Below are 17,891 nucleotides of genomic sequence, written 5' to 3'. Positions count from 1 at the left end.
CATCTCTACTTTTTACCTCTAATAAAACAAAAAAATGGAAAAAAGTAAGTGAAAAAAGATATAAGAAAATAGCCCTATATGTCACAGAAAAAAAAGCGCAACAAAAATAACTTTGGTTGCTAAAGAAAAAAAATAGGGCAAAATCCTTAAAAAGTGTCTGGTACTTTAGGACCAATACATCCTGATCCTTGAGGGGTTACACAGGAGAATAACACCACTCTGAAGGGAATCGATACAATGCTTTGAAATCTTCTTTCTGTTATGCAAGCCACTGCTAAGCAGTGTACATGAGGGGTCCCCAATAGCCTTCAAAGTCTAGAACACCACCAGGGAAGGGGGCCGACTAACCTACATATCTCTCTGACCAAGCCCATCCGACAAGCCAAGGCACTTACAATCCTATCTTACAAATCAGATATAAAAATATCCAGGCCAATAGGATTCAGCTGGACCCAGTCAGCCCAAAATAAGTTTCTATTATATTTCCCAGCATGCAATGTTGCAATGCTAGACCCCCAAGAGTACACAAAATGGGAGATATGAACATTCAAAAGCCTTCTTGATCTCTATTGCCATTGGATCCCTTGCACAACACCAACATTTTCTCACGACCATTCCCAACAGGTAACATCTTCTTTATGTTCTCCATATCCGCTATGGCCAAAGCCAAGAACACAGACAAGTGTACAGGTTGGCACCCAGTGCGACATGGCAGCACATGCGGCACAGCTGCACTCACATGGACCAGAGATGACATTGTGTCATTACCCTGGACCCACTTTCCAGTTGCAGTTGGCATGCCAGTACAATTGTAGCATACATAGGAAGGCCTACATGACCAACCACATAATAGCCCACACAGACGCTACTAGTTAGCATAGCAATCTGCTCGGCTTTGCATTCATTTTTAATTGAAGGGACAACCTGGCAAAAAACCACTATAACAATATAGCAATAAAAGGGATCTAATAAATCAAAGGGGATCCCAGAAGTATATCCTTTCACTTGGCACTGATATGCCAACCTTATAATATAGACGGCCAAGTAAAAATAAACTCCCGTCTCATGACAGAAAACACAACGTCTTGTAATCGTTGTCTCTATCTTGTTAATTACGCCCTAACAGAGTCCCAGAATATGTCTGTTGTTGGTTATGAAAAAAACATTTAGAAAACTAATACGATTTAGGAATTACAATGACTTCCTCCTTAAGACGAGGGTTTTTTTTTCTCTTTCAATAGGACACAATGAAATCCAGATAAGCCAAGCTGTGCGTGTCACGTACGTATTTATTTAATCAAGCCGCCCCCATGACTTCACCGGCGGCCCCCGTTGAGCCCCACGCCACACGTCTCGCTGACAGTGGGGGGTGGGATATGTCATCATCTCGGACATTGTCAGACTGATTTCTATTGGATTTGTCAATAAATACTGAAACTGAATTAAGTGAAAACAGAGCTTTAACCGTGATTAGCAAATCGCCTGCTCAGATAAGTAAATTTTAGAACCTTATCCGTGCCAGATCTCCGACGCAAAGTTGCAGAACAGTGAAGTATCGATCTGTTGTTTGTGTCTTTCGTGGAGTTATGTAAAGCAGAGCACGCAGTCCGCATGCAAAAAAACATCAATTACTATGTATTAGAGGGGAATCAAATTTGATATTAATACAGATGTAGCAGAGCTGAAAGTGTCATCTGGTTCTTCCGGGTACTGTGATAACTCTTGAGGTTAATAGGACTCGCATGATCACTTGCTCTGCTGCATCTGACAAACTAAGCTCTCGTCTGCAGATTCACATGGTGGGTAGATTATAAATAGGGAAGAAGATAAAAGGACAGTCATTGGTCTGCCAATAAACAGCACTGAGCTATATATACTGATTTCTAGGTTCTCAACCTGTGGTACATCTAGGGGGACAGGAGGTGCAGATCACATCTCTTGGGGTAGATTAATATTTTTTCTGATTGTGTTTTTAACAAGTATTGAACAATATGAACATAGGCTTACTTTGATGTAATCTATTTGAATAGAGAGACACTTGGCTGAGGATTGTTAAAAACACTATCAAATATAGATAGATAGATAGATAGATAGATAGATAGATAGATAGATAGATAGATAGGAGGATAAATAGATCGATAGATATGAGAGAGATAGATAGATAGATAGATAGATATGAGAGAGATAGATAGATAGATAGATCAATATAAGATAGAGAGATATGAGATAGAGAGATAGATAGATAGATAGATAGATAGATAGATAGATAGATCGATATAAGATAGATAGATATGAGATAGATAGATATGAGATAGATAGATAGATAGATAGATAGATAGATAGGCGATAGATAGATAGATAGATAGATATGAGATAGAGAGATATAGAGAGATATGAGATAGATAGATAGATCAATATAAGATAGATAGATATGAGATAGAAAGATATGAGATAGATAGATAGATAGATAGATAGATAGATAGATAGATAGATAGATATGAGATAGATAGATATGCGATAGATAGATAGATAGATAGATAGATAGGAGGAGAGATAGATAGATAGATATGAGAAAGATAGATATATCAATATAAGATAGATAGATATGAGATAGATAGATATGAGATAGATAGATAGATAGATAGATAGATATGAGATAGAGAGATATAGAGAGCTTTGAGATAGATAGATAGATAGATAGATAGATCAATATAAGATAGATAGATATGAGATAGAAAGATATGAGATAGATAGATAGATAGATATGAGATAGATAGATATGCGATAGATAGATAAATAGATAGATAGATAGATAGATAGATAGATATAAGATAGATAGATATGAGATAGAGAGATATAGAGAGATATGAGATAGAGAGATATGAGATAGATAGATATGAGATAGATAGATAGATAGATAGAAGATAGAGAGATAGAGAGAGAGATATGAGATAGATAGAGAGATATGAGATAGATAGATAGATAGATAGACATGAGATAGATAGATAGATAGATAGATAGATAGATATGTGATAGATAGATGGATAGATAGATAATGAGATAGATAGATAGATAGATATGAGATAGATCGATAGATAGATAGATATTAGATAGATAGATAGATAGATATAAGATAGATAGATATGAGATAGATAGATAGAAGATAGAGAGATATAGAGAGATATGAGATAGATAGAGAGAGATATGAGATAGATAGATAGATAGACATGAGATAGATAGATAGATAGATAGATATGTGATAGATAGACAGATAGATAGATAGATAGATAGATAGATAGATAGATAGATAGATAGATAGATAGATTGATATGAGATAGATCGATAGATAGATATGAGATAGATCGATAGATAGATAGATATGAGATAGATCGATAGATAGATATTAGATAGATAGATAGATATAAGATAGATAGATATAGAGATAGATATATAGATAGATAGATAGACATGAGATAGATATATAGATAGATAGATAGATAGATAGATAGATAGATATGAGATAGATAGATAGACAGACATGAGATAGATAGATAGATAGACAGACATGAGATAGATAGATAGATAGATAGATAGATAGATAGATAGATAGATAGATAGATATGAGATAGATAGATAGATAGTCTTTCTATGTTCATATATTTGAGACTGAACAACGACCCATTCAGTTTTCTAAAACGAAATGCTGCTTTAGCTATTTAAAACTCTTCTGAAAGGCAATCTGCTGTGTGGACGGTGTAATCATTCACAGTAACCTCTGCATTGCAGATACACACTGTGCATCCAGAACTGACCATAAGGAAACCTTCAGCTTTCTGGGAAGTTGGATCTTTAATAGACGTAAAATGTAGAAGTGACCTGCTATACCATTTCTGGTAAGTACTATGCAAGTCATAAAACCTGACTCAGGCTCCATTATTGCTTCTCTTGATGAGACTTCATTGTCATCTTAATGGGAAAGCAGTATATTAGAGAAACTTCTACCAAGATCCGAAACGGGAAAAAAAAGGTATAAACTCACCAACACAACCGGACAGATAGTAGTGGGTGGTAAGATGTGATCCTTCAAGGGTCCACAGTCACATTCAGGTTTAAGATGTGAAGCACATTTATTGTGAAGCTGTGGAGACAATAAAAAAGTAAATCACAACTTAAATAACAACTGCACGTTCAACAAACTTTGCATGAATCAATAGTACTGGCGAATACTTTCCTTCTACCCCTCCTGAACTGCTCACGCACTCTGAAGAACTATTAAAATCTGTCTTGGTAGACAAAATGGACCAACAGATGACTTACATATCAAATTATATGCTGTCTTTAGAAGTCTATGGAGAGAAGAGGTAGAGAGAAGCAAATAGACACACACAGACCTGCTGCTGTAGCTAATAGTAAGTGTTTTAGTGTCTCATGGCTACTGAAGTAACATTGCACTGCTCAGTAATTATCTATAATGACCTCCATTCTGCTGCTTCTCTGTATATGATAGTTAGTGATGGAGAGCAGGATCTCCTATTTTCTGTGTGCAGTGTTTTGGAGACATCATAGCTGCTAGTCTACACCCACCAGCACATAGAACACTGAGAATTAGAGATGGAACCCATGGAGGGGGAAACTGCTAAGAATGTAGAATGCAAGTCACATAATGGTCAGAAATTCTGTTACTCCTCATGCACACACGGTAACTTATTCTGAAAAGTCACCCGAATGTATATGTACGAGTACGAATCCACAGTAAGTTATAGAATATTCTTTATCCCTTATTATATTCTTTGCCATCTATTCAAAAATAGTAATAGTCATGGAAAATAGAACAAATTCAAAAACCTTGGTCTCATCCTGGTTAGGAACTCCTCTTCAAATTTCTATTAGCTCACACCATTTTTTAAAAAGTAGAACCTCCACTTACTCAAGGACTTGGGTGTCCACTTCGGCATAAACAAAACTATTTCCGCATTGAAATCTCCTCTTCCCCTTAAGCAAAGACTTTCCCTTTCACTTGATGTCTTCACAATAGACTAAGAATTTCATTTCCCCACAGACTAGAATATTTCCCCATAGACTAGGAGCTCTACTTTCACACAGACTAAATTACTTTGCTACATACCAAGGCTGGGTTCACACAGGGTGGATTCCTGGTGGAATTCTCGCAGTTTGGTCGCACCGAAAAAACGCAAGAATTCCACGGGAGAGCCACAGCTTCAAAACCTGCTTCATTTTGCCACGAGTTTTGAAGCGGTTCGGCGGATGGTATTCCTCTGTGACATTCTCTCCTCATAGAGGGGAGCGAGGCCACAGCGGAAAGGAAAAAGAATTGACATGCTGCAGCTGTCAATTCTGCACCGCACCGCCTGATCTGCCCGGCTTTGCCACGACAGATTGGCCACCCCGTGTGAATGAGATTTTTGACAAATCTCGTTCACATGGTTGGCCAATCGCGGTATTAGCGGCCGCAGGCGGATTTGCTGCAGCAAAATTCCGCACAGAAATTCCACGGCAAATCCGCCCCGTGTGAACTCCGCCTAAGCATCTCACTTACTGAAACTATGAGCTCCATATTCCAATAAACTATGAGCTCAACTCCATATACTATTTCTCTTACACTTAGGCCTCCTCCACACGAGCATATGCACTTTTACGCTCACTGTATCGCGGGCAAAAATCACATGAAAAAAAAATCCACGATCAAGTCTTGATCCTAATTTGCGTTTTCTCATCCATTCACATGGGTAACTATAGTGTATTAGCAAAAATATACGCTGCACCGCAGAAAACCCCCGGTCGGAAAAAATCCACGGAATTACTCCTAATGCTTAAATAGAGGCAGCTGAAATCTTTCCCCAGCTTTGGACACAGCTAAACTCCCTCTCCTCCCTTTTTTCCAGCTCCTATAGAAGCCTATGGGAGCCTTCAGTGTATCTCGGCAAAAGATAGGGCAAGACCTATCTTTTACGGCAGCATATAAAATCGGTCGCCGTTTTTAATCGCCAGTGTTCTATTTTTCCCGGCGCAGTTTTTGTCCGTGACTAAAAATCGCTTATCTGAATGAATACATTAATCCAATACTTCAGATGGTCGCGATTTTTGCCCAATGTATATATGCGGCTAAATAGCCACATATATATACGCTCATGTGAATAAGGCTTTAATCTAGACTTTTCCAGAACTAAGCAAGGGGTCAAACCTGGGAATGGATAAATGAGATATTAATGATGGAGACTGGAAAGGACAACTTCTAGAAACTGTGAAAATGACCACAAGATATCACCTGAACGGCCCCAAACCAGACCAGCCACTCAAGGAGAGCAACCGCCCCAAGAAGAGACGTTGAGACCTTGTCCAAGATGGGCAAGTGACTCCACCACCACTAGAGAGTACCAAACCACAGAGTACAGGATGCCAAATACTAAACTGCAGAGCACAGAACTACCGAGTACAGGCACAGTACACTGGCGAGAACACAAGAAATATAACGGACATCCTTTACACAAAGGAGCCAGTTTAAATGATAGGCTGATTGGGTTGCAAGACAAGCCAGTCAACCAATCAGTGCTGAAACCGTAGGGAGGCAATAATCTCTTGGTGTCCAGCACCAAATGAGGCTGTGCATACACCACCCAGTGCATCAAATGGTCTGGGGCTAATGTTGTGTCATCACCCCAGGCTAGAACCGGCAATTAGGAAGTCGTAGCACTGTTGTCGCCATGATAGACCACCATTAAAAAAACAATAACCTACCAATGTTTGTATATTTCTGCCATTCGTTATATCCTCTTGTAGTCCATATTCAGGCAAGACTCACTATCTCCCCATACTGGAGGGAACAGAAGAACAGTGCAAACGCCTATATGCTATTCTAATACACAGGGCAAGTCTGTGCATTACAGTCCTGAGTGCCTGTGTACAGAGAGCGCCTTGGAAATACAGTTTCCAACTGGATAATAGGCAATACAGGGAAAGTTGCCATGGATCGCTCATTCTCCTCACAGCTTTTGTTCTGCTGCGATTTCATTGCCATTTTTGGACGCAGGTTACCGCCTCTGACAGTGGCTTTTCACGCACCCCATCATTCTGATAGGTGATGAGGTGTGTAAATCACGGTAAAATAGAGCAGACATCACTCGAAAATCGTTGCGTCTTCTAACGCCGCGATTGAGCGCAGCTCTACAAGGCTCCATTGAAATCAATGGGAGACTTGTACTGTGATTACAATAACCGCAATCATGGTAAACGATGGATGTGTGAGAGTGGCCTGACAGCAGGTACTGTAGAATGGGTTTTACCGTTGGATGCCAGATTAGGCAACTGAAATTTTAATTCTGAGCACAGATGTTCAAGAATTCTAGACAATTAGATTCCACGTTGTTGGAGTCATTGTCTACATCACGCCTAACACTAGAGATGAGCGAGCACCCAAATGCTCGGGTCCGCGTTATTCAACTCGAGTTTTTCGTTAAATTCGAGAGCTCTACTCGAGTAACAAACCCCATTGACTACAATGGGAGACTCAAGCACTTTTGATTCTCTCTCTCGCGCGCGCGCGTCGCGGCGGGGAGGAGCCAAAACAGGCACGTCACAGCAGGGAGGAGCCAAAAACTGGGGCGGGGTCGAACACGGCATGATGCTCGTTCGAGTAACGAGCACCATCGAGTATGCTAATACTCGAACGAGCATCAAGCTCAACAGAGTACGTTCGCTCAACTCTAGCTAACACGTATCTGGCTGAATTTGCAGACAACTAGCTGTACTGGGCCTATACATTTAGTGTTGCCAGAGGGTCACTCTTGATAAAAGTTTATGTGGCCTATGAATTTAAGGCTATATGAATGTCTGCCTATTGTGAACCTTCAAAATTAAGAATGAAGGAAGTAAAAAAAAACTAACACTATAAAATGGAGATAAAGGGACATTTTTTTAGAAGACCATTAGAATCATTTGACTTTTAAGCCTTTCTTTTATTAACAATTTTGCAGCCACAAAGCAATAAACCTCTATACTACAAGAAACTGTTTTATGTATCTAAAAGCATTTGTAGTTGCCATTAATGATGAAGACAATTACATTCCACGTTGTTGGAGTCATTGTCTACATTACGGCTAACACTAGAGATGAGCGAGCACCCAAATGCTCGGGTCCGCGTTATTCGAGTCAAGCTTTTGTAAAATTCGAGAGCTCTACTCGAGTAACAAACCCCATTGACTACAATGGGAGACACGAGTATTTTTGATTCTCTCTCTCTCTCTCTTTCCCCCTGCCTCCCAGCCAAAAAATTTAGGGACATTTGTAGTCGCCATTAATGATGAAGTCATTAAAATATAATATAACAACTAAACAAAACATAAAACTATAAAATGCAAACATTGTTACACTTTTTATTTCTACTTTGGAAAAAAAGGTCAAAATACAATTTTGAAATTATAATGTGGAAAATGAGGCAAAAGTATAACTGAGCTTCATGTAAAAGGAATGAAAATGTAAAACCTTGCATTACAGTTAGATTGTTTATATATTGGCTTTATGCCGTTTCATTACATTTTGATATTAAAGAGCTGTAATGAAAATGATAAATGTAACATTTAAGAAAAAAATACTTTTATGAAATCTGACTTAAGATGTGCTTTCAATAGCTAAAGACAAATAGAGTTACACCTTAGAGAATGCAGGTGTGGGTGACGTCTTACTATTCTTGCTTTAACTTTTTTGCTGGTATGTTCTGCATTAGCTACAGAAATTGGCTGCTTTGATTTTATATGTAATCTAATGTAAAGTGCAGCTTAAATCCTAAAACCGGACTTATTTATAAAATAGTGCAGAATTAAAGAATAGAATAAAATCTTATCAAATCTATAAATGGAGGAACATGACATCATAGAACAAGATCAACTGACACTACTGTTGCAATTTCATGACAATTTCATATACAATATTTCAGGTCGCCCTTTTTGCAAGACATTTTTGGAAAATATATTGGCACAAGTAATTTACACATTTTAAACCAAAATTTAAAAAAAATATATATTTTAACCCTCTTTAGCATTTGTGTGTGGAAACTGAAGACGGTGACTCTATAGAAGAATCTATACCTTTCTAAAGAAATCAAAGAAGTGTATAGCTAATAGAGTAGTCTACTGTATTACCTGAAAGGGGTCGTTCACTTTTGATAACACCTTTTTCATTGAAGGGCCCTCAAAAATAAGTTTTCCTGTTGCTAAATCTCAGCTAGCATTTGTAGGGGAACCTAAAAGCAAGGGCATATATACCATAGTGTCAGACCATGCGGCTTTTATGAAGTCTTTGGAGAAAAGGGGGGGTTTAGTTAGTTGGTCCCAATTCCTTTGTTACTGGCTTGCAAAAATTTGTACAAGTCTCCCAACTTCAGAGGAAAGGCTTAGAGGGCTTAAAAAAAATTAGGCCTTTCTTGAGTGGCAATACCAGACATTGTAGTGGAAGCCCGTTTTGGTCTTTGATATGAGGATCCTTCTATTCTAAGTATTGTACCCCTGGCAGAATACATTATGTGTAAATTCTCTGCAGTGCCACCTCGGGAGAAATAATACACTATACTGTTCCCTTTGAAATCCACAGTTTGCCTGTGTAAAACAGAGACATGTCAGATCCTCAAGAACAAGAGAAGCTTGTTGGAGCAATCCTTGCTCTTACTGATAGATGGGGATCCTGACTGGAGGGCCCCATACCCCCTTAGCTCAACATTTTCTAATAGGGCATTTGACAATGGGTTTCTAAGCTGGAAAAAGAAATATTTAGTTGCATATTTTTGACTATAAAAACCCTTCTATATTATGGTACTTCAAAAAGTAAGAAAGTATTATAAATTCACCATTATTTTTAGTTTTAAATACAAAAATTCAAAAACCTTAGAAAAACATCAACATTTTTCTCCATTACTTTTTATAAACATCTAACATAAAAAAAAGACTAAAAAGGGGCAACAACTTACTGTAATCTGACACCACACACAATGTAATCCCGTGAGGCCTTGATAGCACTTAATGGCTTTGTGGCACTTTTCACATTTGGTGGGACAATTTCCCTCTACCCAAAAATGATGCATAACCTGCAAAATCAAATAAGAGAATATAATTTTAAAAATTCTACATTTTTGAAAGAGAGAATTGAACTCCAACAAGACTCGGTGTCCAGGACTTACATTTGTGTTCTTCTTTGACTTTACATAGGTTTTAATGCAAGATGGGGGAGCTCTGGAAACACAACGTTCATGGGCAGTGTATTTGCAGACTGGAAAACAAAAATACGTTTAGACAAATGAGAATATTATAAGATTAGTTTTTCTTAAGATTTCAGTGCAAGCAGAAAGAACTCAACCTTACATTTTCAAATAAGACATAACAGTAGCATCCATAAATCAGAACTTAGGCTGTTTTTCTCAGTAGGCTTCAGAAGGTCAATAATTACGGGAAACATGATGCATATAAAACAAGAAAACCTTATCAGCGCAGGGCAGGAAATGCATAATCCAATTAGTCCCAACTCAAATTTTTAAAAAATGACCCCCCAAATGATGAGTACTTTGAAGACAAATTAATGGCAGCCAAATGGACTGGTGTCATTTGTTAATAAAAATGAAAAAAAGGAAAAAAAATCTACATTTTCCAAAATATAAGCTTATGAGCAGCTGGCAAGCACGAAAGTAAAAGCCATATGAGTTTATGATGTTTCGTCTATTGGTTTATCCGATCCTTAAATAGCTGATTAGTCCATTTCCAGATAGCAAGTGTTGTCATAGATGCCATGTACTCAGCAGCACAAGTTCATTTGTAACACACGACAACAACAACACTATGTCTTCATTGGGTAAATTTGTTGCCTTCCGGAATACACCATCTGCTTCTAACATTTGATTTTCCAGGCACATTAGGCAAAATGTGGGATCATAGGATTATCGACATTACCAAGAAAACAAAACATTGTCTGTATGTGAGTGATAGAGCCAGGTCCTTCACATTACTGAAGTTTTATTCTTTCGTTGGCCTCACTTGTCTATAAGATTATCTGTTCATAGAGTTTCGATAACATTTTGCAACTATTGCCTTTGATAATAGGCCTAAGCTCATCCAAAGCTGTTACTTAAAGCTGAAATCGAAAACTTGCATATAACCAGCTCCAATACAGAAACCTCTAACCTAATACTAACTCAAGACTCCTTTTCATCTTCTCCTTGGTGGTCCCACATATGGTCCAACACATTTACAGTTGGGTCAACTTTAAAAGCACTTAGAAAGATGTTGAAAAAATGTCTCCCCTTTCCTATAGTAAGAAGGGAGAAGCAGAACCCTGCTAAGAACCAAGTCTATGAACTATGATGAATTTGAATCAATATCATGTGCGGCCACTTTTACGTTTTTAGCTGTCTCGCTTTTCCCTTTTGTACTGGAGAAGATACTCATTGTTGGATTGAGATTGCTTGTGCCCACCAGAGGATATGATACTGAGAGCCACTCTCTATCTACGGTATATACAAAATGTACATGTCCACGTTTGCTGTTGTTATTGTACAGACAGGATGATCTTTGTAGCTTGTCCCTTAAGAAATAGATCCTAGTGGTTAGTGATTCTTTCCAAAGTCACCTACAAAAGCGTTTGTCTTCTACAGGAACTTAGTCCTATTGTATGAGAGCCCACTAGAGGGGCCTTTGGTAGCACATACTTGATGGTTCTTTGTTTTCTTAGATTTCTGGAATATTACATTCCATAACATTATGGAGATAAATGACCATTAGGCAAAATTACAATGTTTGCACTCTCATCGGTGTTAGGTTCAATAACTGAATATGGTCTTCAAAATGTCTAGGTCAACAAAGTGAATATCAAGATTTTACTATTGACTCCTGATATAAGGTACCGATAATCTATCAAGGTAATTTAAGGCTTAGTTGCTAAGCAATGCATGGGAAATTGGGGTGATTTGAAGGCAATGAATGCATGGGAAGAGTAGTTTTCACTCTACAGCAGAAGATAGATAGATAGATAGATAGATAGATAGATAGATAGATAGATAGATAGATAGATAGATAGATAGATAGATAGATCTTGTTCTCTCATGAAGAATTAAACTTTGCTTAAGTCAGATGAGCCCGCAGTCTTGGTCAGCTCTCTTCTCCTTGTCTGTTCTTTGTTCACCTTCAGTATTAAATATTACCATCACATTACTTAAGACTAGCTGACTATAGTACTTTAATATTTCAGAAGAGTTTCTGAGGTGAAGGCTTGTGGCTTTGGCACAGCTTGCACATCTTACTCTTACTGCATCAATGATGTATTTATTGCTTACCTATTGTGGAGAACAGTAAATAGTTTGTGGTATTTGCTTGGATCAGAAGCCAATGAGCTCTGCTCCATGCTGAGGGTTTGTTTGCGTCTTCTCTCTTAAAGGTACAGCAAAGATCATAGAAGTCATTGGGCAATTATCATTTACTGTCCAGATGTATCCAAGCCATATAGTAGCAGGGCTGGAGTACAGGGAGGGCACATGAGGCATATGCCTTGGGGCTTCGATCACACATGATGTCTCTTTGGTTATCTTATACACCTAAGAAGAAGTGGCCATGAATTATGGTGGCTCTATGCTCCAAAGTCTAAGAAAGTTGCTGGTTCAGTTGTCTGCATAACTCATGTAGGCTTTAGTGAGGAGAATATGCCTGTGCCTGGCCTATTTCCTACATGTGGAATCGGTTGCCTCAACCAAATTTAAAGGGGATAACTGTATGATTGGTGATGGTCTGGCAGCTGTGACCCTCGTAGAATCCAGATAAATGAATGGTGGTCACAAAGGTGCACTGCCGCTCTATTTATTTCAATGACTGTACCAGAAATTGCCAAGAATGAGAACTCAGCAATCTCTGGCGCCGTCATGGAAATAAATGGAGAAACAATGTACATGTGTGACTGCTGCTTCATTCATGGGGTAAACATCAGGACCCCTATTCTAGGGATCGGTGAAGGTCCACCAATCCTCCGGAACCCCCAGCAGTCATAAAGTTATCTCCTATCCTGTGAATTAGGGCCAACTTTATATTTGGCAATGACCCCTGTAAGCTAGCTTTACACAGTAGCTAAATTTACAACTGGTTCTAGACAGTCTTAAAACTAAGCCACACCTACCATACATAGTGGAAAATTGTATGCACTGCAATTCCCTAATACACCTCCATTACTGAATTAGTTTCCTTTACAATTTCGGTTAATTCAATGATAGAGAAGGGAACCATCATCAGACACAGGCTACACATATAAGTACCTAATGCATTCATGTATTATTTGGTTGGCAATTAATTTCAATGGCTGGCTTAGCATGTAATGCTAAATTCTGCCTGTAGTGGACGCTGCAGTGGAATATGTTGTCAGGCTTAACTTCTAGGCAACACAATGACATGGTATCCATAAAGAATGGAACTAACAAGCGTAATGTAAAGGCTGAATTTCTGCTCCACTAAACACTGAGATTTCCAGGAGAAGGCTTTGCCTTTCTAATGTAAAGCAGTAGAGGAGCTCATCCACAAGAAGATGCCAACTTAAAAAAAAATTGGGCAATACTGTGTTCCAAAGACCGCTTATGAAGTGCCATCTCTTTTTGTCAAACATCACCCTTTTGATGGCATAACCGGGATCACCCTCTAAATCATACCCCTTTGGTTATCTGGCTCCAACATCACTAATGAAGTCAGAAAGGGAAGGGGCTCGTATTTAATAGGCTAGCGGGAGTCATTTTGAGTTAGTCAGTTGAATACCGACTAGGCCTCCTGCAGCAGGCTACTGCAGTAGGGGAAGTAAGTGCCTAGTAGACCTAGGTTCCCTTAGTAAAGGCATGCAGTATTGGTTGATGGCTGAGGTAATGACACGGTCACAGTCTGAGACCAGAAGACTAAAAGATGTGGAGAGAGAGCAAGAGTCGAAGAGGAAAGCAGCATATAGAGTTAGTGCCTATGGGTCATGGAAATTGATGCAGGAAAAGTAGATGTCCCGGATGAGTGAATATCGCTGGAGGAGAGTAGACCAGGGGCGTAACTATAGGGGATGCGGTTGCACCCGGGCCCAGGAGCCTTAGCGGGACCATAAGGCCTCTCTTCTCCATATAGGGAGCCCAGTACTATGAGTAAAGCATTATAGTTGGGGGCCCCGTTACAGGTTTTGCATTGGGGCCCAGAAGCTTAAAGTTACGCCTCTGGAGTAGACCCTGAATCAGAAAAAAACATTTAACATTGTCCTTGTATTATGGTCATGCAAAGATTTTCAATTACATTCTTTCAAAAATTGACAGTCTTCTAATGCACAGACTCTGGTTTGTATTGCATAGAAAGACACATGAGGGGCCATGAAATTAACATTACTATTATCACAATGAGGTGATAACTGGTAATTGATCTTTAAACCGAAGTTAGAAAATTCATATGATAGGTCCTCCACATCTAGAGGAAAGAAGGTTTCTGCACTGACATAGAAGGGGGCTCTTTACTGTAAGAACGTATGGAACTTTCTGCCTAAGGATGTCGTGATGGCGAATTCAATAAAAGTCTTTCTAGAGTGTAGCATGTCACAGTCACTAATAACTTTAGAAGGGTCGGTGATCCAGGGATTATTCTGATTGGTAGATTGGAGCCAGAAAGGACTTTTTTCCCTTAAATTCAAAAAATTGGCTTCTACCTCATTGTTTTTTTTTTTGCCTTCCTCTGGATCAATGTAGGGGGGAAGCTTATATGCTGAACTAGATAGACATATGCCTTTTTTTAGTCGAATGTACTATGTTAATGTTTCAATAAATATTTTACTTGAGGAGGTGTCAGACTTCCTTCTTCCTGTATTTCTCTTGGCTGATCACTGACAGCTGCCCGTTCACTCTGGATACTCCTTGGTGCACCAAGGAGTCTTGTGTTGGTGAGCTCATACTTATTTCTTCATGTACATAGTTATCCCTAGAGGCCAGTAGCCTGCATAAAGACCATAGGAGACTGTTTGTCATAGAGGGGGCTATGTTTGTTAGTTATGCACTCTCCTGTGGAGGGACACGTGTATGGTATTGTACAGTAAGACGTTTTAGTTGTGCTCCACAAACTGCCTCACCTCCATCTTTACATTACATCTGCACCCCTACACTAAGAAAGCCCCTTTGAATTCCACATTGGGTGTTTATGCTAACATGTGAACTATTATTCTGGCCTAATACATAATTAAATTTGTAGCACTTACATGAGCAACATAATCCTTGTTTTCCAACACCAATCAACATGTTCAAGCAGAGGTTGCAGTAGGCAGGTTTATTGAAGTGCTTCAGTCTCCAAACATGCTGGCCATCATCCTTCACGTTCTGCAGGGAATATTGTCAAAACAGGTTGGTAAATGCATGGCGGCATAGTAAAGTTATAACATGTACAAGAGATGCGTCATATACTGTAGGGTAGGGGTCACCCTTTGGTAGGGTAGATCTACACTGTAGGGTAGATCTCCACCGTACTGTAGAGTAGATCTACACCCTTTTGTAGATCACAAGCCGTTCCCAATATGGCTGATGGTGTTGTGCTGCACTGAATATTTCAAGCGATAAATCTTATTTATCTGCGGCAATAATGCAACTTTATTGCAAGAAGAGAAGGGAGTGAAACAGTCATTGGCCTGATATTGAAGCTCTATCCCAAGGATAAGCCATCAATATTGTAACTCAGGGTAATCTCCTTACAAAGCCCTACCATATCAGAAGAGATTAAAGTTACACGTGTAAAGCCTAAAGAGAGGTTCTGATGAAAACACGTCCCCTTTACATTTTGGTCAGATGCAGCACTGCCATCAAGATCCTGTATTGACAAAAATCACCATCTATATCAATGTCCCCTTCTCTACATGTACAGTAGTGTTGAGCAAACTGAACCAGTAGAACTCTGCTTTGAGTTAAACTTTGCTAAAAGTTTGGTTCAGCACGACCTAGAACCAAACTTTTAGTAAAGTTCTAACTGAAACAGGGTTCTACTGATTCGATTCACTCAACACTAGTCCTGGCCTCTAACACTAGTCCTGGCCTCTAACATTCTCTAACACTAGTCCTTGCCTCTAACACTCTCTAACACTAGTCCTGGCCTCTAACACTCTCTAACACTAGTCCTGGCATCTAACACTCTCTAACACTAGTCCTTGCCTCTAACACTCTCTAACACTAGTCCTGGCCTCTAACACTCTCTAACACTAGTCCTGGCCTCTAACACTCTCTAACACTAGTCCTGGCCTCTAACACTCTCTAACACTAGTCCTGGCCTCTAACACTGTCTAACACTAGTTCTGGCATCTAACACTCTCTAACACTAGTCCTGGCCTCTAACACTCTCTAACACTAGTCCTGGCCTCTAACACTCTCTAACACTAGTCCTGGCCTCTAACACTCTCTAACACTAGTCCTGGCCTCTAACACTCTCTAACACTAGTCCTGGCCTCTAACACTAGTCTTGGCCTCTAACACTCTCTAACACTAGTCCTGGCCTCTAACACTCTCTAACACTAGTCCTGGCATCTAACACTCTCTAACACTAGTCCTGGCCTCTAACACTGTCTAACACTAGTCCTGGCCTCTAACACTCTCTAACACTAGTCCTGGCCTCTAACACTCTCTAACACTAGTCCTGGCCTCTAACACTCTCTAACACTAGTCCTGGCCTCTAACACTCTCTAACACTAGTCCTGGCCTCTAACACTAGTCCTGGCATCTCACATCAATGTACTGTATGAATGCCTCTATTAAGACCACATACATTATACATGTTGTTGTATTTGATCAGACTGTTCGGTAGAATAAAGTAATTTTTGGCAAAATTCTGCCTACAAAATGTTTTATGGAATTAAAAGGTTTTATGCATGAAGGTCAGGAGAGGGCAAATATGCGTAAAAAGAATCTAAAAGAATCTGCTGCATTAGAAGGCAGTAGGAATGTGCAGGGGCTAAAGTGAAGTGATGGGAGCTTCTGGCTGTGTATGGACAGGCTGCAGAGATTGCAGATATGAGCAAGTGCATGGAGTTTCTGCTGGACGGAGAATGCAGAGGCTGACAGCGGTGCTGCTTGTGATAGTGGGGAAAGTCACTCCATGAACCCAGAGGGAGAGAAATATTGTGATGTCTACCAGCACTGACGAGGAACCAGATTGAGGAGCGGAGAGGAGTGCTCACAACCCCAGTCAGCAGTGTGGGATCCCTGGGGTCAGTAGATGGTGCAGCCTCAACACAACAAACCGTAAGTGAGACTAGCCTCTACATTAACATAAGGTGTGCACTAGAGATGAGCGAGCACGCTTGGATAAGTCAGTTACTCGAGCGAGTAACTGCATTCTTATCCAAACGCGTGGTCAGGGAGGCGGCGAGGGTGAGCGGGGGGCAGCGGGTGGTAGCGGGGGGAGAGAGAGAGATCTCTCTCACTCTCTCCCCCGCTACTCCCCGCTATCCTGCCGCCCCCTGTCGTTCCAAGAATACAGTTACTCGAGAAGAGCGAGGCTCGCTCGAGTAACTGATTTATCTCCGAGCGTGCTCGCTGATCTCTAGTGTGCACACAGATAGGGACATTGACAGTTATTCAACAGGCCTGTTGCAGAAGCCACATACTGCTCTGAGAAAATTAGAGAGTTTAGTAAACTGCTGTTACTGACTGAGATGTTGTTAGAGGGGCAGAATACAAGTCTAAGGTAATAGATTTCATTGGAGTGTTAACCTTTAAAGAGAGACTGTGTGTTATATTCAATCACCTGTAACATTATAAAGAGGGGATCACATAATGATTACAGATGGAAAGATTGCAAAAATGCTGTAACCTGTGGGCAAAGAAAGGAAGAGGAAGTAATAGGATTTTTAAGAATTTTTTGCAGAAT

At 39.7% G+C, this 17,891-nt stretch overlaps 1 protein-coding gene across 5 annotated transcripts in view; it reads right to left on the bottom strand.

The window, feature by feature from the left end:
• The window catches only part of DGKB (diacylglycerol kinase beta), a 432,907-nt gene that overhangs the window by 325,418 nt on the left and 89,598 nt on the right, over positions 1-17,891 (bottom strand). For 2 of the 5 annotated variants that reach the window (XM_066585569.1, XM_066585570.1), the window contains 5 exons: positions 15,241-15,358; positions 10,187-10,275; positions 9,977-10,093; positions 4,003-4,138; positions 1,897-1,907 (listed from right to left, as the gene is read on the bottom strand). In XM_066585569.1, the coding sequence (XP_066441666.1) occupies positions 1,897-1,907; positions 4,003-4,138; positions 9,977-10,093; positions 10,187-10,275; positions 15,241-15,358 (471 nt within the window). The remainder of the gene's footprint in view (positions 1-1,896; positions 1,908-4,002; positions 4,139-9,976; positions 10,094-10,186; positions 10,276-15,240; positions 15,359-17,891) is intronic. The other 3 variants (XM_066585572.1, XM_066585573.1, XM_066585574.1) reach the window with 2 other exon arrangements.

This window comes from Eleutherodactylus coqui, chromosome 12 (assembly GCF_035609145.1).
Source record: "Eleutherodactylus coqui strain aEleCoq1 chromosome 12, aEleCoq1.hap1, whole genome shotgun sequence".
NCBI classification, from domain to species: Eukaryota; Metazoa; Chordata; class Amphibia; order Anura; family Eleutherodactylidae; genus Eleutherodactylus; species Eleutherodactylus coqui.
This window is presented reverse-complemented; position numbering and strand designations above follow the sequence as displayed.